The sequence below is a fragment of the Colobus angolensis genome, unplaced genomic scaffold, assembly GCF_000951035.1.
Source record: "Colobus angolensis palliatus isolate OR3802 unplaced genomic scaffold, Cang.pa_1.0 Scaffold16, whole genome shotgun sequence".
NCBI classification, from domain to species: Eukaryota; Metazoa; Chordata; class Mammalia; order Primates; family Cercopithecidae; genus Colobus; species Colobus angolensis.
The window spans coordinates 10768697-10790787 of NW_012114710.1; the positions used below are offsets into that span (position 1 = coordinate 10768697).

Here is a 22091-nt window from a genome sequence, read left to right on the forward strand (position 1 = left end):
GTGGTGGCGTCCGCCTGTAATCCTAGCTACACAGGAGAACTGCTTGAACCAGGGAGGCGGAGGTTGCAGTGAGTCAAGATCGTGCCACTGCACTCCATCCTGGGCAAAAAGAGCCAAATTCCGTCTCAAAACAAACAAAAAGCTAAATCTGAAAAATAATGTTTCTAGAAACTTCTCCACTAGTTAGATATCTTGGCTCAAAATTGTTATTAAGTGCTCAGATGACTTAAATAAACAAACAAAACACAGGGCCCAGTCTATTAAGTAGATGCAGCACGATAAGGAAATAAATTTTATTAGCATCCATGAAATCTCACATTATTAAGCTCTTAGCATCTATCACAACAGCAAAATAAATCAGCTTTTAGCCACACTTTAAAAAGTTTCCAGATTCTTAAACTATCTTGAGCAAAATCTAAATAGTGATACCATTGCTGATGCTTGGACACGTAGAACTGAGGAAAGCAGTAGTTAACATCAAAAGGCTGATATGTTATCACTCTAACTTCAAAAATAAAAAGTAGGTGCAGTTTTACCTTGTCTTTATCATTACAAAGTAAGCATTCAACTAAGGACCCTTCATTAATTTTTCTAGAAAATCCTGATATTGTTCTATTCCATGATTCATAACTGGCTACAAAGTTTACTTATCATGTGTTTCAAGTTATACCATTTTTCTAATCCCTTGGTTACTGTATATACATTTTAGAAGTATCACTGATTGTATTTTCAAGCCCATCAAATGAACAGTTCATCATAGGTTCATTTAGTGAGGTATTAATAAAAGTTATTAGTAGAAGCAGGGTTGGGTCAGGCATGGTGGCTGATCCTTATAATCCCAGCACTTTGGGAGACTGAGGCAGGCAGATGGCTTGAGCTCAGGAGTTCAACAGCAGCCTGGACAACATGGCTAAACCCTGTCTCTACAAAAATACAAAAATTAGCCGGGCATGGTGGGGTGTGCCTGTGGTGCCAGTCATTCTGGGGGCTGAGGTGGTATTGCTTGAGCCTGGGAGGTGGAGGTTGCAGTGAGCCGAGATCAAGCTGCTGCACTCCAACTTGGGTGGCAGAATCAGGCCCCATCTCATATATAAATAAATAAAATTTTTTTAAAAAAAGAAGGGTTATCAGAACTTATTAGCTACATAAGCAGAAAAAATAAAATTAAAATTTAAAAGTTACAAATAAGAAGTTACTAACATCAGTGTCACTAAAATTGGTATACAATCCCCTACTGCTAAATTTGACTGGCTTAAGAAAAAAAGAAGCAGTGGCAACATCTCACTATTGCCTCACTTTATGCAACATGCATGTTGGCAAAGCTAGCTATGAAATACATGTCTACAAAGTAAATCATCTTTTACCCTCAATGAAAATCAGAGCCGCATCCCCTACCTGAAAATCCCAAGTGTTCAGTTGAAAAGTTTTTCATTACAAGGCCTAAGTAAAGCTGCTGGCCAGCTGTGCAGCAGGCAGGCTGGATCTGATATTAAGGCACACCAACCTAGGGAGACTGAAGTCTCCTGGGGTTCTCATTTCCCTCAGAGCACATTAAGAATTTTCCCCCTTCTGGAATTTCCCAGATGTTGAACCAGCCATCAGAACCTCTCACCTGCCCTGGTGTCCACTATGCCCCAACTCTAAATGCATGCTTTCTAAAATTTGACTCCTTTCCTTCTCTTTGTAGGGGAACATGTATATTTAATTGGGCAAGTTGAGCACTTCACAGTTTATCACTATGTGCTCCTTTCTAGTTCACGGTGAACAGATCATATAAAAATGCCTTCAGTTTAAAGCAGCAACAACTACAACCACGTGGTTCCCAAGGTTTAAAAAGTTTGTATATTGGGCAAAGACTGTTGAGATGTTTATACATTTCCTGATTTCAAGAATATTCATGTCCTGGTTACTTAACACATACATTTTAGCTGTTTTTAATTTTAGGGCAAATCCCTTTATATTTCCCAGTCATGAGCAGTTTAATAGTACTATTAATTCATTCAACACTTATTGAACAAATGTTATAGATTGCCTACTGTGTGCCAGGCACTGTTCTAAGGTGCTGGAGAGCCAACAATAAACAAAGCAGGCAACCATCCCCATGAGGGAGAGGTGAGTTACACTGCAGGGAGGCAGAAAACAATAAAGACAAATAAGTAACATATATAGTATGTTAGGTGGCAGTAAGTGTTACAGGGAACAATAAAGAAGGAGAGCAAGGAGGTACTGAAGGTGGGGTGCAATTTTACATATTTTATAAAATTGTTTTGACAATATCATCAGGAAGTATTTGTCTTAATTTTCACTTCTTTTTAAAAAATTCTGACACATAAACATGAAAATGTGGACAGATAAGTAAGTTCCTCTTTACAGTTGCAGATACCTCTTTTAACAAGTACTGACCATCACCTTAAATTCTACAGGCATGGTAAACTAAAAGCCGGGGAAGGTGAAATAGCCGGATAACAACGTGTGCAGAAACCACACAGCTGTTCTGGTAATTTTCACAGGAACTAGATATAATATAACCATTTGCAAGAGGACATTTCAAAATTATTTACTAAAATCAGTATGTAGTATTTCCTTCTATTTTTTTCATGAGGACACTTACTAATATGCTATCCACCTAATTCATATTGGTAAATGTGACCATAATACTGATGAATTTTAACATCTTTTAAAAAGTTATGATTGCATACTGCTAAGCTGTTATATTAAAAGAATAAACAGTCTCTTCGTAAAAACTCCCAATATGATTCCCACTCACAAGTAAGAACAAGAAGGGAAAATATTGGTGGGAAGGAAGCTAGATTGTAGGGTGAAGGTAATGGTGGGAACAGTAAAGGAATGCTCTAGTTAGGACTCCTGCAGGTCATTGAGTACAACCAATAGAAGTGACATTGAGTCTTGCTAAAAGATCCACCTGAAAGATCATGCTTTGGTGAACAGTGGTGGCATTATGAATCTTTGAAGGTCAAATGACATATAATCATTTTTCACGCCTAACATTTATTTTCTTAGTTTTGCTAACAGGCATACCTTCTAGCATAATAAATCACTGACTAAAGAACATTTGAAAAGGAGAAAAAAAAGAAAACTCTAATAATAGTAAGAAAAAAAGCCCAGTGATAGTACCAAAAAATAAAGGGGGCAAAGAAAACTATGGATAAAGCTATTCCAAGAATTGATAAGGCTGGGTGTGGTGGCTCACACCTGTAACCCCAGCACTTTGGGAAGCCAAGGCAGGAGGATCACTTGAGCCCAGGAATTCAAGACCAGCCTGGGCAACATAATAAGACCTTATCTTTATTATAAAATAAATAAATAAGTAAATAAAATAATTGATAGGTGTTGGAGTACAATATGAACTAGGTACCGAAACAGATGCTGCAAGGGAAATACTCAGGACAGCAGTGATATGATCATAAAGAGCATAGAAAATAAAATATTTTACAAGTATAATAGGTTGCCATAAACTTATGTGAAAATGAAGACCATTGTCTATAAACTGTTCACAGTTATAGATAAAATTAGAAGAGGTGTCCAGTCATTATGAAACCCTTAATGGCAAACACTTCTTTTGCTTCTCCCATACTGGAGCCTCCTCTCCCTTCCCATTCTTCAGGGACTAGACCTGAGAGAAGAAATCCTGAAAGAGAACTGCAGACTTCACTGTGGGGTTTGTGCCAGGCACCTTTTGGTCTGTGGGGTCCTAAAATTCAGCTCCCCCTCACATCTACAGTCTCAAAATGATCCAGTCCCAGACTTTGAAATTCTTCAGCCCAGAGTGGGATGTATTTTTCCAATTCATCAGCCAAAAGGAACGGACCTCTTAAAAATTCTCACAAAGGCAAAAAATGGCCCTGGGTACCACAGACTAATGACTGAGACATCTATTGGTGTCATTATAATTGCCATTATATATGTCATCTGTTTTCATTCCCTTTTCGTTTCCCATCCTTTGCTGTTTCCCTCTAACTATGTCCTAGGCTTGTACAAGTTGTGTTTGGCTTTGGCTGGCAGCACACACAGAGAGCTACTTTGCTAACCTTAATTAATGACATCAGGATATATGTGGCTATATATAGCTTACCACTAACTACGTGCCATGCACTTTGCTAAATGTTTTACAAGTAGGATCTAATTTAATTCTCATAGCAACCTTGTGACATTTTATCTTTATTTCACAAATGCAGAAACGGGCCCTAAAAAGTGAAGTATCCTGCCCAAGGTCATACAGCTAACAGCCCTCATAGCATAGATTTGAAACCTAGGTATCTGGCTTATCCCAAAGAATAACGTTCTTTTACGTTAAGCAATAAAGCCTGTGCCTTAAAATCATACGGACTTGAATTCCAAACCCTAACGCCACCACTTACCAGTTGTGTAATCCGATGAGTTATTCAACCTGAGTTTCCTGGAGAATGAAACAGAGTAACATCACTTCAGTAAGTGCTTGGGAGCGTTAAATAAGCTAACATACAAAAACTGTCTAGCACAGTTGTTGTGGGACATTGCAATCAATAGTTACAATATTCAATTCCGCCCTTCCCTCTATTTGATTATCCATTAGAGAGGCGGCCTCAAAAAGACAACGCTAAGGATATGCAAAAAGTGCAGAAAATCATTAAGCGCAGCATAAACGGTTGGTCTGCTCGGTCCCAACGGGTTCTGGCCCTGCGCTTCCTCCACAATCCTGGTGTAGGGAACCCAAAACACTAGACAGAAGAAGCTTGAAGCTGGAGGAGAAACAGGAGCTGCTAGACTACTTCTCACAACCTCCTTGTTTACTCTGAAATCAGGAATCACCTCTTCCCACCCCATCTGCCAGCTTCTCGGGTGTTCTGAAGCGCGCACCCTCTGCTCAACTGGGCATTGGCTTCACCACTGACGTGGTGTGGGTACCTTATCCCTCTCCCCGCGTGGTGCTGCAGTGATTTCGGGGCCTGTCACCCTTCTCTGGGCCACAAGCCCGACCCTCTCCGCCCAGGGAAGGAGGGTGGATCCTAGCCTATCACTAGCCCCAGGTGCGCGAGCGCCAGGCCCAGGCGGGGCCTTGCGGCCCAGAGCTGAGCCCCGAGACCGGGCTCCTCCAGGAGGCGCCGGTGGTGCTTGGGCCCCGCCAGGCCGCGACCTAGCTCGGGAGCCCCCCGCGCGACCTGCCGATCCCCGGCTACGGAGCACTTCTAGCACCAAGGCCCGGTGGGACCTGCCGCACGGAGCCTGCGGGCTTGGATTCTCCAGGCCAGGATTTTCCTTTTTCCCCGGGCGGTACGGTTGCTGGGCTGCTGCCTCACCGGCCCAGGAACTGGGAGAGGCCCGCACTCACGTGCGAGTCTTAGAGGTGGAAGTCGAGCGACGGTGGAGAACAGGCCAGCAGCTTCGGGAGCGCTGCCGGGACCGCAGAGCTTCAGGAGAACCTACGGCCGCACTCGCAGAGCAAGGGGGCGGGGCGGGGCGGGGAGAGGTCGGGGAGAGTCCAGTGTGCGCCCCGCCCCGCACAGCCTGCGCGAGGATCCGCCCATCTGCAGGGAGCTGACTCTGAGCTGCAGGTCCGCTCCCTGCCAGTAGGCTGGCGCTTCAAAGCTACTCTGGGGGCCAGTCGCTTACTGAAAAGGCAAAACTGACTTTAAGGTAAGTGGTTTGGTGCACCAAAATAAATTCCTTAAGGATTAAATAATTTAAATATTTGTGAAAATTTATACCATATCTGAACTGAGAAGACTGGGCGCCGTGGCTCACACCTGTAATCCAAACATTTTGGGAGGCAGAGGTTGGAGGATGGCTTGTGCCCAGGAGTTGGAGACCAGCCCAGCCTAGGGCAAAAAAAATGAGACCCCCTCCACCGCTACAAAAAGTAAAAAAAAAATAGCTGGGCATGGAGACATACGACTGTGGTCCTAGCTACACGTGAGGGTGAGGCAGGAGGACCACGGGCTCAGGCTGCAGTGCGCCATGTTCGTGCCTCTGCACTCCAGCGTGGGTGACAGACAGACCCTGTCTCAAAAAAGAAAAAAAAAAAAAGTTGCTAAGACAAATTATCAACATGAAAATAGCGAAATACATCTTAGCTCTTAACTATGCTTATATGCTTATTTAGGGCATTCTTAATGTGCACACTACCAAGGACATTTTATATCCTTCATTACCTTTAATCCTCATGATTCTGTGATGTATTTGGTGCCAGTATCCCCATTTTACAAATGAAAACTGCATTTGAGTAACATGAGATTTGAAAGCTAAATAATTGGCCTACTTTTCTGAAGTCACAGATTATAAGTAAACTAACCTCAAAGTGCAGGCTGGACTGCTTGCTACTCCATGCTGCCTGCAACTAAACAAAACGCTATGGAAAATATTGATACATGACTGCTCGATAATTTAGAACTTCTTCCCAAGGAAACAGGGACAAAATCAATAAAACACATTAGGAAAAATATTGGTCCCAAACCTGACAGAGTTAGTATCTCAAGTTCATTGATTTTTTATTTTTATTTTTTTGAGATGGAGTTTCGCTCTTGTTGCCCAAACTGGAATGCAATGGCGCAATCTCAGCTCACTGCAACCTCCGTCTCCCGGGTTCAAGCGATTCTCCAGCCTCAGCCTCCCAGGTAGCTGGGATTATAGGTACCTGCCACCATGCCCAGCTAATTATGTATTTTTAGTAGAGACGGGGTTCTCCATGTTGGTCAGACTGGTCTTGAACTCCCAACCTCAGGTAATCCACCCATCTCGGCCTCCCAAAGTGCTGTAATTACAGGCGTAAGCCACCGTGCCTGGCCTCTTAAGTTCATTTAAATTGATAAGAAAAAAAAAAAAAGAGTATTTCCCTTGCAGCATCTGTTTCGGTACCTAGTTCATATTGTACTCCAACACCTATCAATTATTTTATTTACTTATTTATTTTATAATAAAGATAAGGTCTTATTATGTTGCCCAGGCTGGTCTTGAATTCCTGGGCTCAAATGATCCTCCTGCCTTGGCTTCCCAAAGTGCTGGGGTTACAGGTGTGAGCCACCACACCCAGCCTTATCAATTCTTGGAATAGCTTTATCCATAGTTTTCTTTGCCCCCTTTATTTTTTGGTACTATCACTGGGCTTTTTTTTCTTACTATTATTAGAGTTTTCTTTTTTTTCTCCTTTTCAAATGTTCTTTAGTCAGTGATTTATTATTTATTTTTTTTAATTACAGAAGAAATGGAAAGGGTATCAAATGAAGAAACATAGACATTCCTAAGTAAAAACTTTACTCTTAATCCAAAAAATGCAAACTAAACATTTTTATTTTATTTATTTTTAAGAAATGGGGTCTCACTATGTTGCCCAGGCTGGTGTCGAACTCCTGAGTTCAAGTGATCTGCCAGCCTTGGTCTCCCAGAGTGCTGGGATTACGGGTGTGAGCCACCGTACCTGGCCTGCAAATTAAACATTTTTAAAATCATGTCAGTGCCAGTGAGGATTCATTTATTTATTCAGCAAACACATCCTGATTGCCTACTATATTCATTGTTCTATACTTGTGAGCAAGACAGATAGGAACTTCTATCCTACAGGAAGGTCGAATGATAAGTTAGTTGTTAAAGACAAAATGAGATTTCAGACAGCCAGAAGTGCCATGATGAAAGTTAAGGCAGGGTGATGTGTTAGAGGGACTTGAGGATAGTGTGAGCTTATTTAGACTGGGCATCAGAAAAGAGCTCTCTAAGATGGTATTTGACCTGAGATTTGAAAAATAGGAAGCAGCCAGTTATGCAAATATCTGGGGCACAGGAATGATTGCAGGGGCAAAAAGACAAGAACAAACTGCAAGTGCAGAAACAAGGCCTTTGTTGCTGAAGTGTACTGGGGAGGTACTAGAAGTCTTTTTGTTTTTACTAAAGGTTTCTGGCTCTATTTTTGATTCTGCCTTCATATGTAAATGAACGTTCTCAGGCACCACTAATTGGATTGCAAATTTCAAATTTCCCAGAATATATAGTATCCATACCTAACCTTCAAAACTTTTCTTTCCACTAAAATAGGGAAAGAGTGGAGGCAAGGGGATAGTTTTGTACTTTTAGTATCCAGACAGCAGTCTATCATTTAAATACATAGTGCCATAGCTATTCAATGTATTTATTCATTCTCCTTAACTAGAGTCTAAATCCCATTCTACTTTTGTTCTTATTCATTCACCCATTAATTTAACATGTGTTGAATTAGATACCAAGCCTAACAAGGTTCTAGAAATAAAACAACACCTGGTGGAGAGTTAAATGCATGTTAAAATGAATGAGATATTCACAAAATATTCTTTCTCCTATGTATGTTGATCCTCATCTCTCTATCTTCACTCTTTCAGTCACATTTTTAATTACCTCATCCTGTCTTATAGCTTTTTTTTTTTTTTGAGACAGGTTCTTGCTGTCTCCCAGGCTGGGACGCAGTGGTGCGAACATGATTCACCACAGCTTCAACCTCTCAGGCTAAAGTGATCCTCCCACCTCAGCCTCCTGAAGTAGCTGGGACCTACAGGCACGAGGCACGGCATCTGGCTGATTTTTGTACTTTTTGTAGATACGGGGTTTCACCATGTTGCCCAGGCTGGTGTCAAATTCCTGAGCTCAAGAAATCCACTGGCCTCAGTCTCTCAAAGTGCTGGAATTATAGGCATGAGGCACCACGCCCAGCCTTAGTCTCAGAACTTTGAATTCCATCTGTATTTTCTCTGGTTTTTTTTTTTTTTTTTTTTTTTTTTTTTGTGAGATGGAGTCTCTGTCACCAGGCTGGAGTGCAGTGGCGCGATCTCGACTCACTGCAACCTCTGACTCCTGGGTTCAAATGATTCTCCTGCCTCAGCCTCCCAAGTAGCTGGGATTACAGGTGCGTGCTACCACAGCCAGCTACTTTTTTGTATTTTCAGTAGAGACAGGTTTTCACAGTGTTAGCCAGGATGGTCTCGATCTCTTGACTTCATGATCCACCTGTCTTGGCCTCCCAAAGTGCTGAAATTACAGGATGAGCCACCACACCTGACCTTTTTTTGTATTTTGAGTAGAGACGGGGTTTCACTATGTTGGCCAGGATGGTCTGGATCTCCTCACCTCGTGATCTGCCCGCCTCGGCCTCCCAAAGTGTTGGGATTACAGGCGTAAGCCACCGGGCCTGGCCACTTTTCTTTTCTTCTTTCTTTCTTTTCTTTTTAAAGACGGTGTCTCACTCTATTGCCTGGACTGGAGTACAGTGGCGTGATCACCGCTCCCTGCAACCCTGGACACCTGGGCTCAAATGATACTCCCAGCTCATCCTGCTGGGTAGCTGGGACTACAGCATGCACCACCACATGCAGCAAATTAAAAAACAAGAAACAAACAAACAAACAGAAACTTTTTTTGTAGAGACAGAGTCCCACTATGTTGCCCAGGCTGGTCTTGAACATCCTGGGCTCAAGCTATTCCCCGGCTTTGGCCTCCTGAAGTGTTGGGATTGCAAGTGTGAGCCACTACGCCCAGTCTATATTGTTAAGGTTATCAAACTTCCACACCTTTCCTCTGAAACTCCACACTCAAACTCTCTATGCTTTACTCGGCTGTTGTATTAGTTATCAGTTGCTCTGTAACAGATAACACCAAATTTAGTGGCTTAAAACAGGAACAATCATTTATTATCTGTCATAGCTTCTGTGGTTTAGGAATTTAGAAGTGGCTTGGCTGGGTGGTTCTGGCTCATCGTCTCTCTTGATGTTGCAGTCGGATTTTGGCCAAGGCTGTAATCATCTGATGGCTTGACAGGGACTGAAGGAATTCTTCAGCCCAAAAGTTCAGTTGTGCCAAGGTTGAGAAACCCTGCTTTAAACCAATGGGACTATACATTTAAAAAATACTAATGTCATGAAAGACCAAGGCTGACAATTTAAAGAAAGTAGAAACATAACAAATGCAAGATGTTATCAAGATTTGATCTTGAATTTAGAAAAAAAAAATCATTAGTATAAAGGACAGCACTGGGAAGTAGACAAAATTTGTATAATAAATAATAGTATTCTGTCAATTTCAGTTTCCTGAATTTGATAATTACACTGAGACTAAATAAGGGAATGTCTTGTTTCTAAGACTGAAGAGTCACGATATCTGTAATCTACTCTCAAAAGGCCTAACAACAGAAAATACTAGGAATATAATATGCATATTATAGGTAATATATGTAAAGAAAGGTAAAGCAAATGTGAGAGAAAGTTAACAATGGCTGAATCTAGCTGAAGAATATATGGGCATTCCTGCAACTTTTCTTAGGATCTAATTTTTTTTTCAAAGCTGAAAACTTAATTACAAATTCACTCTAGCAGAGATATCAGAAACTTAATTTCAGTGTTATCATGGTATCCAGTGGCATAAACATTTAGCAATATTGAGGGGGTAGCTACCAGTAGAAATGCGTAAAACAAAAGTGATTCTGTCTTTGGGAAAAAAAGGCTAGGTTTCAGAAATTGGGAAGGAGATCTATATATTTTTAAAGATAGACTTTAAAGACATAATCCTAAAGAAATACAGCTGATTTAATGGGAACTAGTGGAGGTAGCAATCATATAGTAGAAGGAGCACTAAACTCAAGAGTAGAAAGACATGGATTCCTGTCTTATAACATATCCTTGGTTAGGTTAATACATCTCTTTGAGCTACAGTTTTTTCATTTGTAAACCTGGGATACCAGTTACTTCACAAGGTAGTTTGGAAGATCAATACAATTATGTATTAATTCTCTATACAGTACTAAAAGTACCATAGAAATGCAACCTAATTTTTTAAAACCATGACTCGCCTCCCTTATTACCCATAACATTTTTTGTGAAACCTGTAGTAGGTACTCCATTTGCAGTCTGTGTTTCCACCCACCATCAGGCCTCAAGTAGGATCCAAAACCTCTTCATTTTCCCACAAAAGAATTCCACTTGAGCAAGAAATTTTATTTTACTCTAGAAAAATAAAATACTTTGCTAGAGTAAGTAAAACATCTTATTGAAGAATTTTAGGGGAGACTAGGTTTTTTAAAAATTTTTATTTATTTATTTAATTTTTTTACCACACATGTCCTAGCATTAAAAGGCATCAATATCCTGTCCAGAGGCCTCCTTCCACTAGTTCTTCCCAAAACGCTTTGCATTTTTTATTCCTCTGCTCTGGACTCTTTCTTGAATCTACCCCCTTAAGTCGCTCAGTCTCTTCCTTTCCCGTCTTCATGTTGGGCAACTTAATTCTTCCAATTATTTATTTCCAAAAAAAGACTCACTAGTGCCAAGATTCAATGTACTTTTGAAGGCAGCAGATAATTAAAATGACAATTTTTTTTCTTGCATACTTGTATTCTTGGGTCTATTTCTGAGCTTTCAGTTCTGTTCTGGCGACTTATCCTTGTGCCCAAACCTCTGAAGAGACGGAGCAGAAAAAATTAGGTGAGCCTGAAGAGAGCGCTCTCACGGCCTCAGTCCGCTAGACGCAGGCGCGGAAGATCCACTAAGTCCCACCCACTAGGGGTATTTTCCTCCCCCAGCGGTCCGGAAACCATGGGGGCGGAAGAGGTGCTGGATAGGAGGCGGGTGGACGCGGTTCTCTCCGGAAGGGCTGTGGCTCCTTTAGCCCCGCCCGCCTCGGTAGCTGCCTGAAGTAGTGCAGGATCAGCCCGCGAGTTGCAGGTCATGGCCCTGGCCGCTCGACTGTGGCGCTTTCTGCCATTGCGACGTGGAGCCGCCCTGGGGCCTCGGCTCCCTGCGGGGACTTCGAGCAGCCGTGGGCATTGCGGCAGCTGTCGATTCCATGGCTTTGAGGTACCCCCGCGGTCCTGGCTCCCGCTCCCCACCTCCTACCCAGTGGGTTCCTGCTCTCAACTTCTTCAGGGTTGGCGGCCCCGCGCTGCCTACGGTCCTACGGAAATGTGGTGAACCGAGGAAGGAACTCGGGGCCACTGTGCCTGGAGCGCTTGGCCAGGTCCCTTCCATTTTGCAAACCTTCACTATCCTAAGCTGGGGCTGTCAGAGAAGGAGTGGAGTTTGCCCCCACGCGCCCCGGAAGCTGCCTCCTACCTGCCCATCCAGTGCGAAACAGAACAGGACGGGAAAGAACCTTGAGCGCTGTGCAATGATTCTCACTGTAGGCGATGACAGATACAGCAACAGCGCTTGAGGCTGCAACTTTCAGACTTTGATAAGTGTGGGGTGTGATTTAAAAAATTCTACAACTCAGAAGCAGAGATTTCATCCTGTTTAGGTTTTTGTTTAAAAATGATTATTTCTGAGTTGCCTGTTTTATCTGCATGACGTCAATGAAGGATGTCGGCATGTTGTAGTCTCAGTTCTGGTATTAGACTGCTCGTGGGTCTCTCTTTATTCTTGTCAGGGAATTGGGGAATGGCATTAGTATATATGACATATTTCACATGAACTAGGTGTTTCATTATTTTAAACTCAAATTTTTAACTGCTCAGTTAAAATCTTTCAGAATTATTATGGGACTGATGGTGGGGAGGGGTGGTTAAAAGTTAGGCACATTCCCTTTCCTTGGAAGTTTATAACCAAATGGGGAGGTGATAGATAATATAGGCGGAGAGATGGGAGGAGTTCTAAGTATGAAACTAGTTAGCCTTAAGTTTTCAAATTAGAACAATGAGTTTTAAGTCCCATTTTAGACCTGGCCCCTTGGATTAGCCTGTAATCCCAGCACTTTGGGAAGCCGAGGCAGAAGGATTGAGTCCAGAGGTTTGAAACCAACCTGGGCAACACAGTGAGACCCTGTCTCTACAAAAAAATTTAAAAGTTAGCCATGTACATTTTTTATATGTAGTAATTACTATATTACTTGTCTGTAAGATTACTATATTATTCTTGTCTGTGTTCTTAATCTTGTCTGTAAGATTCATTTTTATTATGTGTTGGTGTCTCATATTTTACTTCGTGCAATTTGCAATATTCATGCATTTGCAAATAAGTTGTAGCTCTTCCTTTCCAGCAGGAGTGTGATTTTTAGATGAGCTACGAATCCAGGCAATATCTTTTTCTTAATAAGATACACTTTGAGATAGTTTTACTACAGATTTTGATGAAGTAATTTTTAAGCTTCCAATATCGTGATCGATTGCTTTGGGGATGGGAGAAAATTAATGTAATTTTTGCTTGGGGTAGCAGTACCTTCAAATTTTCAGTTTGTGACTCTTAACATAATTGTTTCCATAGGTAATGGGAAACCCAGGAACTTTCAAAAGAGGCCTTTTACTCTCAGCTTTGTCTTATTTGGGTTTTGAAACTTACCAGGTTATCTCTCAGGCTGCTGTGGTTCATGCCGCAGCCAAAGGTAAGCATAAATTAGATATATGGAACATTTAGAATTTTTGTGTGTGTGTGTACATTCAGAATTTTTATTTTAAAACAAATAATCAGGGTAACATTAATAATAGAAAATCCATATGGAAATATTCACTATCTACTCAGTGAGAAATGGGAAAACAACTTCCCTAACTGCCAACCTACTGTTTGAGGAGCCAGAAGTTGATGTGAAGTTGGAAGAAGGTCACCTTTTCCAGCTAAACCCCACTCCATAGCTATGTGCATTTTTATTTGAAATCTCCATGACGAGCGGAAACAGCTGAGAACTGAGAACTAAAATACTGTTTTTGGCAAGGGTTTGGCTAAAGGGTCTGAGATGTGTTAGCACCAAGAAGGGAAAGAGAAATTGAGCAACATATGAAAAAGGGGCTGTAGGAACAAACACTGACAAAAATAAGTCAACCATAACCTATTTCCATCCAGAGCAACGGGACAGTGCACATATATTCATCCTCTCAAGTGTGGGCTACACTGTGCATTGACTCATACTATTTCAAACATGATCTATTGGAAAGATTCAGGCCCCCTAAGGGCACTTGGCATAGGACCACAGTGACAAGGTAACAGACATAGACAAGCATGGCATGACCCTAAAGGCAACAACACACCTTTAGATAATAAGTGTTCAGAAAAAAAATCCCAGAGCTGAGGTTACAAATTCCAAGTTAGCTATAAACATTCTTTGGGGAATTCCTTTAAAGATATGAGTTGAAATAAAACAGAAAACACCTAAAATCTCCTAAAGAACAAAATGGAGAAATGAATCTCTACCAAGAACGATTATTTTAGGTTTCTCATTTGGATGGCTCTCCCACCAGATAGGTGGTGGGATTACTTCAAAAGTAATGAGTCTACTATAAGGAGAGGCTGTTTGGTCCAGTGAGGGGGAACATGCTTTCTAGAAATAACTTTCCCTTCCCTCACCTGCATTCAAAATTAGAACCCATCAACCACCATTAACTACAAGGCCCATGTTAGTTAATAATCCTAGATTTCAAGTACTACTACATGTAAACTATTATCTTAAAGAAAAAAGTTCCAAAGGAAATCAGTAACTATTATATAGTTATATTCTTTTATGAGAAATTAAACTTAAGAGTTTCCATCTGCAGGACAGAAATTGTTAAAAGAGGTAACATGCAGACCTCAGGCACCACATAATATATCCTCCAATAATGAACTACGTTTCTCCCTAAATTCTTTGTATTGCACGCTAACCTCTCCAGCATGAAATCTTCTACTCTGTAACCTCTCTTTAAACACCTCCCTCTAATCTCAATTTCCTTCTGTTTTTATTATTTGGCAAAATTACACTTAAAAAAATAAACATTTCAACCGTGGCACATGTATACCTATGTAACCTGCACATTCTGCACCTGTATCCCAGAACTAAAAAAATTATGTAATTAAACCAGAGGGTAAAATAAATAAAACTCAAGTTAATTTGCCATGTAGAGCTATATGGAAGTGAGGAGGCTGCTCTTACATAAAGCCCCTCTGCCTTCCACACTCATTTGTGTATCTTCTTCCTGATAAGTCTGAGGTTGGGGGAACTGCGCCTTACTTTTCCTCTCCTGTATCCCCTAGTGCGGCAATATTAGAACCCAAGGAAGGAAAAGCTGGCCGAGTTGTCATATGCCAAGCGGCCAATGCCTCCTGAAATGAAGGTAGGTTCACGTGGTCTCTCTTAAGCAGAAGAGAATGTCTAGGAAATAAAGTATTTAAAAAACCATTGAAAATCCAACAAACCCCAGCCTTGAGGTGTGCATGGAATGCATGGGATAAGAAAGGAATCAGTAGCAGCATTCAGAAGCAGTCCTGGGTTCATCCTGATGATGTGTCTCCTTCGTTCAGGGAGAGGTGGCTTTCCCATGCTGGGAGGGATGTGGAAGGAGGCATGACTTAGACATTGGTGGTGGTCTCCTTAGCAGCCTGGGTGCTGTTCATCTCCATGATGCCGTCCTTCCCAGATCTATTTGCACCATGTGCCTGCCCTTCAAAGGCCCATGTGATATCCTCAAAAGTCCTGCCATGGGTCTCAGGGACTTGGAAGAAGGTAAAGGTCAGGAAGGTGATGAGGAAGCCGATGAAGATGATAAAAACATAGGCTCCTAAACAGTAAGCAGCAGAGGGGAAGAGCAGTCTGACTAGGAAGTTGGAGGTATAGTTGGAGCAGCTGACCATTGCCATCGCAGCTGGGCGGGGGCCCTGCCTGAAGAGTTTGGCCACAATAAACCAGGGAATGGGACCTGGTCCAATTTCAAAGGCCACAAAGACCAAGATAGCCCTGATAAAGACAAAGCTCATCCCATTATACTCATCCTTTAATAACAAACAGTCATGAGCATGGAACAAAAAGCCATCCCTCCAAGACCTATCATATGCGGAGTCCTTCTTCCTGCCCTTTCCAGCAGAAATAGGGAAACTACAGTGAAGGTAGTATGAAACACACCTAGATGGTCTCTTGAACACCTGCATCCTTGAAGATTCCTGTTGAGTAATAGAACACAGCATTGATTCCAGAGAGCTGCCGAGAGAGCTGGAGCACAATTGAAATGATGATTGGGTCTCGGTAGCTGGATACTCTAAAGAGCTCCAGCACGGTTACTTGCTTTTCTTGTGACATCCTTGCACTTTCATCTTGCATCTCCTGGATGTCTTGGGATACATCCTGGGTGCTCCACAATCGCTGGAGGATCTGCTTAGCGTTCTCTTTTCTGTTAATGAGCAAAAACCTGGGACTTTCAGGGCAAAATGGAAGGGCTGTACTTTGTAGGATAGCAGGAAGGATGGGAAAGCCCAATAGCACCAGCCATAGCTCTTCAGACCCAAGGAAGAATTCCAGACCAAAGATTTGGGCCACTAGAATTCCGACAACGATGCCCAGCTGGTTGAGAGTGCCAAAGGTACCCTGCAGGGCAATAGGTGAGATCTCTCCAATGTACATGGGTACAAAACCTGTGCACAGTCCGCAGAAGAGGCCAATAACCAAGCAGCCCAGGATCAGCATTTCAACCAACTCAGCTACTTTACACAATCCCATAAGGCAGCCACCGGAGACACCCGACAGGTTGACGATAAGCATTGAATTGCACCTGTGAAAGTGGTTGACAAAGAGTCAAATGGAAAAGAAGCCAGTCATACCAACAATGGAGAATATGGCCACAGACAAGGACCAGAGGGACATGAGCAACGTCTCGGAGGGGTATTTGCCTGGTCCCTCAAAGTGTTATTGATAAATTCCTTTATGATCATCTCAGGAGCATTGATGACCCCAGTGTTATAGCCAAATTGGAAAGAGCCGATTGTAACAACTGTGATGGTGAAGATCAGAGCTCGGATGACCTTCTGTGTCCCCATGGCCCTAATCTAATTCTTTTGAAGTCTTCAAGAAAGATCTAGGAGTGTGTCATAGGTGGGAATTGAACAGTGAGAACACTTGGACACAGGAAGGGGAACACCACACACTGGGGCCTGTTGTGGGATGGGGGGAGTGGGGAGGGATGGTATTAGGAGATATACCTAATGTAAATGACGAGTTAATGGATGCAGCACACCAACGTGGCTCATGTATACATACGTAACAAACCTGCACGTTGTGCACATGTACCGTAGAACTTAAAGTATAATAATAAAATTAAAAAAAAAAAAAGATCTAGGAGTGGGATTGCAGAGACATCTTTTTCAGCCAACAAAACCTTCAAATTGTCCTCAGCAACAGGTTTTCTCCAGGTCCTCAGGAATGCTCTAAACTCTCACCATTACATCATCTCTCAAGTTATTTTTGCTTGTTATTTTGTTAATAGCTTAGTTTTTTTTTTTTTTTTTTTTTTGAGACGGAGTCTTGCTTTGTTGCCCAGGCTGGAGTGCAGTGTTGTGATCTCGGCTCATTGCAACCTCTGCCTTCCAGGTTCAAGCCATTCTCCTGCCTCAGCCTCCTGAGTAGCTGGGATTATAGGTGCACATCACCACAGCTGGCTAATTTTTGTATTTTTAGTAGAGACAGGGTTTCACCATGTTGGTCAGGCTGGTCTCAAACTCCTGACCTTGCGATCTGGCCACCTTGGCCTCCCAAAGTGCTGGGATTACAGGCGTGACCACCGCGCCTGGCCTAGCTTAGTTATTTTTGTATAGATAATGAAACTAATATTGCTATGGTCTACATTATTTTTTCCCTTTCTCTACTTGTCAGTCAAATACCGTATATATATTTTTTTTCCTAGAAATTAGAGCTGCCTCAGTGATGCTTTATTAATAGTTTATATTTTTGTAGAGCCCTTTACCTAAGAATTCAGAATATTCTTTTACATTTTTAAAGGGTTGAGTTTGAAGAGTTGGGGGGAAGAAAAAGAACATGCTACAGAGACTATGTATGGCTCACAAAGCCTGAAATATTTTACTCTCTGGATCTTTACAGGAAAAGTTTGCTAATCCCTGCTTTATAATGACAAAATGAAACCAATCCCAGGGTGTTATATTCTTCTTGATACGGTTAACAAAAGGCCCAAGTACTTTGAGATAGATAGATTTTTATTTACAAACAGAATGCTGCTTGGTAAGTAACAGGTTGAAAGTGAAAAAAAGAAAAAATCCATCAAATTTTTTATTAGCATAATATAGATAAGTAAACATATATTAAAACTTGACTGGGCGTGGCAGCTCATGCTTGTAATCCCAGCACTTTGGGAGGCTGAGGTGGGGGGATCACTTGAGCCCAGGAGTTTAAGACCAGTGTAGGCAACAAAGTGAGACCCCCATCTCTACAAAAATTCAAACAATTAGCTGGGTGTGTGATGCGTGCTTGTCCCAGCTACACAGGAGGCTGAGGCAGGAGGATCACTTGAGTCCAGGAGGTCAAGGCTGCAGTAAACCGTGATCTCACCACTGCACTCCAACCTGGGCAATAGAGCAAGACCCTGTCTCAAAAAAAAAAAAAAAAGACTTGCCAGTTTAAAAAAATTAGTTGAACCAATTGTGAACCAAAATTTTGGTATATTACAGCAATATCATATGAAAGAATTAATGGGTTAAGCTTTTTTGTTTTTTACAATTCTCACTTTTTAATTAAAAAGGAGAAAGTGATTGGGGAAAGAAGCAGAGACTCAAGAGACTTGATTTTTAATAGATGGTCTTATTAAACTTCTGATAGAATTTGAGACTGTGATCTAAAGGTTGATAGTTATCTATTGATTTCATTTATCTGATTATCTTCTTAAAAAAGCAGATAATTGAGAAACCTGCACTGTTCTTTTTTTTTTTTTTTTTTTTTAATGTATTTATGAAGAAGGACTTGGTTTTGTTACCGGCTGAATGATATATTTTGGCAAATACTTAATTCATCTTTTTAAAGCAACCTAGACTTTAGTTCTCACAGCAGCCTTATAAAATAGGACAAGTCTTGTTATCTTATCACATTATAATAATTTTTGAAAAGCTCACAAAGTTAAACTTGAAAGTCAAAATGTTAGAGTGGATATTAGAACTTTTTTATTTTGAGACAGGGTCTCACTCTGATGCTTAGGCCACAGTGGCATGATCACAACTCACTGCAGCCTCAACTTCCCCGGGCCCATGAGATTCTCCCACCTCAGCCTCAGGAGTAGCTGAGACTACAGATGCACACCACCATGCCTGCCTAATTTTTGTATTTTCTGTAGAGACGAGGTTTCACCATGTTGTCTGTTTGTTATGGTCAGCTTTATTGAAGATCAGATAGTTGTAGATGTGCAGCTTTGTTTCTGAGTTCTCTAACCTGTTCCATGGGCTATGTGTCAGTTTTTGTACCAGTATCATGCCATTTGGGTCACCGTAGCCTTGTAGTATAGTTTGAAGTCAGGTAGTGTGATGCCTACAGCTTTGTTATTTTTGCCTAGGTTTGCCTTGGCTATTTGGGCTCTTTTTTGGTTCCATACAAATTTTAGGATAGTTTTTTGTAAATCTGTGAAAGATGATGTTGGTAGTTTGATAGGAATAACAAATAGGAATCTGTAAATTGCTTTGGGCAGTAAGACCATTTTATCAATATTGATTCTTCCTGCCCATGAGCATGGAATGTTTTTCCATTTGTTTGTGTCATCTCTGATTTCCTTTTCATTGTGGTAAAAGATCTAACTGTATTCCTAAGTATTTTATTATTTTTGTGGCTGTTATGAATGGGGTTGCATTTTTTATTTGGCTCTTAGCTTGGGTGTTACTGGTGTATAGAAATGTACTGATTTTTATACATTGATTTTGTAACCTGAAAGTTTACTGAAGCTGTTTATCAGTTCCAAGAGCCTTTGAGCAAAGACTGTTTTTGGAGTTTTCTAGGTAAAGAATCATACCATCTGTAAGGAGACATGGTTTGAGTTCCTTTCTTTCTGTTTGGATGCCTTTCATTTCTTTCTCTTGCCTGATGGCTTTGGCTAGGACTTCCAGTATTATATTTAAAAGGAGTGGTAAGAGCGGGCATCCTTGTCTTTTTCCATTTTTCAAGGAGAATGCTTCTAGCTTTTGCACATTCAGTATGATGTTGGCTGTGGGTTTGTCATAGATGGCTCTTATTATTTTGAGGTGTGTTCCTTCAGTGCTTAGTTTGTTGATGTTTTTTAACATAAAGTGACGTTGAATTTTATCAAAAGCCTTTTCTGTGTCTTTTGAGATGAACATGTGGTTTTTATTTTTAGTTATGTTTATGTGATGAATCCCATTTATTGATCTGCATGTTGAACCAACCTTGCATCTCAAGAATAAGCCTACTTGATTGTGGTATATTATCTTTTCAATGTGCTGCTGGATTCAGTTTGCAAATACTAATTTAACTATTTTTATGCCTATGTTCTTTTTTCTTTCTCTTTTTATTAAGACGGGGCCTCACTCTGTCACCCACACTGGAGTGCAGTGGTGCAATCTTGGCTTACTGCAACCTCCACCTCCCAGGCAGGCTCAAGTGATCCTCTCACCTCCACCTCCTGAGTGGCTGGGGCTACAGGTGCATACCACTACGTCTGGGTAATTTTTTGTATTTTTTTTGTAGAGTTGGGGTTTCTCCGTGTTGCCCAGGGTGGTCTTAAACTCCTGAGCTCAAGCAATCCATCCACCTCAGCTTCCCAAAGTGCTGGGATTACAGACATGAGCCACCATGCCCAGCCCATCTGCCTTCACCCGAGTTAATGACTTGAAGTTTTCCTTTTCCATTGTGTCTCTGATAGGTTTTGGTATCAGAATGATGCTGGCCTCATGGAATGAGTATGCAAGAGTCCCTTCTCCAATTTTTTGGAATAGTTTCAACAGGATTGGTACCAGCCCTTATTTGTGCATTAGGTTGAATTTGGCTATGACTCCATCTAGTCCAGGGCTTTTTGTAGTTGGTAGGTGTCAGGCCTCTGAGCCCAAGCCAAGCCATCGCATCCCCTGTGACTTGCACGTATATGCCCAGATGGCCTGAAGTAACTGAAGAATCACAAAAGAAGTGCAAATGCCCTGCCTCACCTTAACTGATGACATTCCACCACAAAAGAAGTGAAAATGACCGGTCCTTGCCTTAGGCGATGATATTATCTTGTGAAATTCCTTTTCCTGGCTCATCTTGGCTCAAAAAGCTCCCCCACTGAGCACCTTGTGACCCCCACTCCTGCCCGCCAGAGAACAACCCCCCTTTGACTGTAATTTTGCTTTACCTACCCAAATCCTATAAAACGGCCCCACCCTTATCTCCCTTTGCTGACTCTCTTTTCGGACTCAGCCTGCCTGCACCCAGGTGAAATAAACAGCCATATTGCTCACATAAAGCCTGTTTGGTGGTCTCTCCACATGGACGCGCATGACAGTAGGTTTTTGTTTTTGTTTTTGTTTTTTTACTACTGATTCAATTTTGGAACTTGTTATTGGACTGTTGAAAGGATTTCAATTTCTTCCTAGTTCAGTCTTGGGATGTTTCTAGGAATGTATCCATTTCTTCTGTGTTTTCTAGTTTGTATGCATAGAGGTGTTTGCAATAGTCTCTGAGGGTTTTTGTTTTTGTTTTTGTTTTGAGATGGAGTTTCACTCTTATTGCCCAGGCTGGAGTACAATGGCGCGATCTCGGCTCACTGCAGCCTCCACCTCCCAGGTTCAAGTGACTCTCCTGCCTCAACCTCCCGAGTAGCTGGGATTACAGGCATGTTCCACCACGCCTGGCTAATTTTTTGTATTTTCAGTAGAGACGGGGTTTCTCCATGTTGTCATGCTGTCTCAAACTCCCGACTTCAGGTGATCTGCCTGCCTCAGCCTCCCAAAGTGCTGGGATTACAGGCGTGAGCCAGTGCACCTGGCCTGGTTTTTGTATTTCTCTGGGATTGCTGTTAATATTGCCGTTGTCATTTCTGATTCTGTTTATCTGGATCTTCTCTGTTTCTTTTTTTTGAGACAGTGTCTTGTTCTGTCACTCAGGCTGGAGTGCAGTGGCATGATCTCAGCTCACTGCAACCTCTGCCTCCCAAGTTCAAGCAGTTCTCCTGCCTTGGCCTCCCGAGTAGCCGGGATTACAGGCGTGTGCCACCATGCCTGGCTAATTTTTGTATGTTTAGTAGAGATGGGGTTTCACCATGTTGGTCATGCTGGTCTTGAACTCCTGACCTCGTGATCCACCCACCTTGGCCTCCCAAAGTGCTAGAATTACAGGCATGTGCCACCATGCCCAGCCTCTCTTTGTTTCTTGATTAATCCAGCTAGCAGTCTATGAATTTTGTTTATTCTTCTGAAGAACCAAGTTTTGGTTTC

The 22091-nt window shown here is 41.8% G+C and overlaps 2 protein-coding genes and 1 pseudogene across 6 annotated transcripts in view; 1 reads left to right on the forward strand and 2 right to left on the reverse strand.

Moving 5' to 3' along the window:
• Nucleotides 1–5444, reverse strand: part of CPNE3 (copine III) — a 56243-nt gene extending 50799 nt beyond the window's left edge. Inside the window, exons 1-2 of one of the 2 annotated variants that reach the window (XM_011937080.1) lie at nt 5330–5444; nt 4380–4417 (exon numbers count right to left, since the gene is read on the reverse strand). The gene's annotated coding sequence lies outside the window, so the exon portion shown is untranslated. The remainder of the gene's footprint in view (nt 1–4379; nt 4418–5329) is intronic. The other variant, XM_011937081.1, reaches the window with a different exon arrangement.
• A 93-nt stretch (nt 5445–5537) lies between these two features.
• RMDN1 (regulator of microtubule dynamics 1) overlaps nt 5538–22091 on the forward strand; it is a 42256-nt gene continuing 25702 nt past the window's right edge. For 3 of the 4 annotated variants that reach the window (XM_011937087.1, XM_011937088.1, XM_011937086.1), the window contains exons 1-2: nt 11543–11801; nt 13203–13320. In XM_011937087.1, coding sequence (XP_011792477.1) covers nt 11673–11801; nt 13203–13320 — 247 coding nt within the window. In that variant the 5' untranslated portion in view covers nt 11543–11672. Of the gene's footprint in view, nt 5635–11542; nt 11802–13202; nt 13321–22091 lie in introns of those variants that run through there. The other variant, XM_011937089.1, reaches the window with a different exon arrangement.
• LOC105508253 lies at nt 15255–16712 on the reverse strand (annotated as a pseudogene).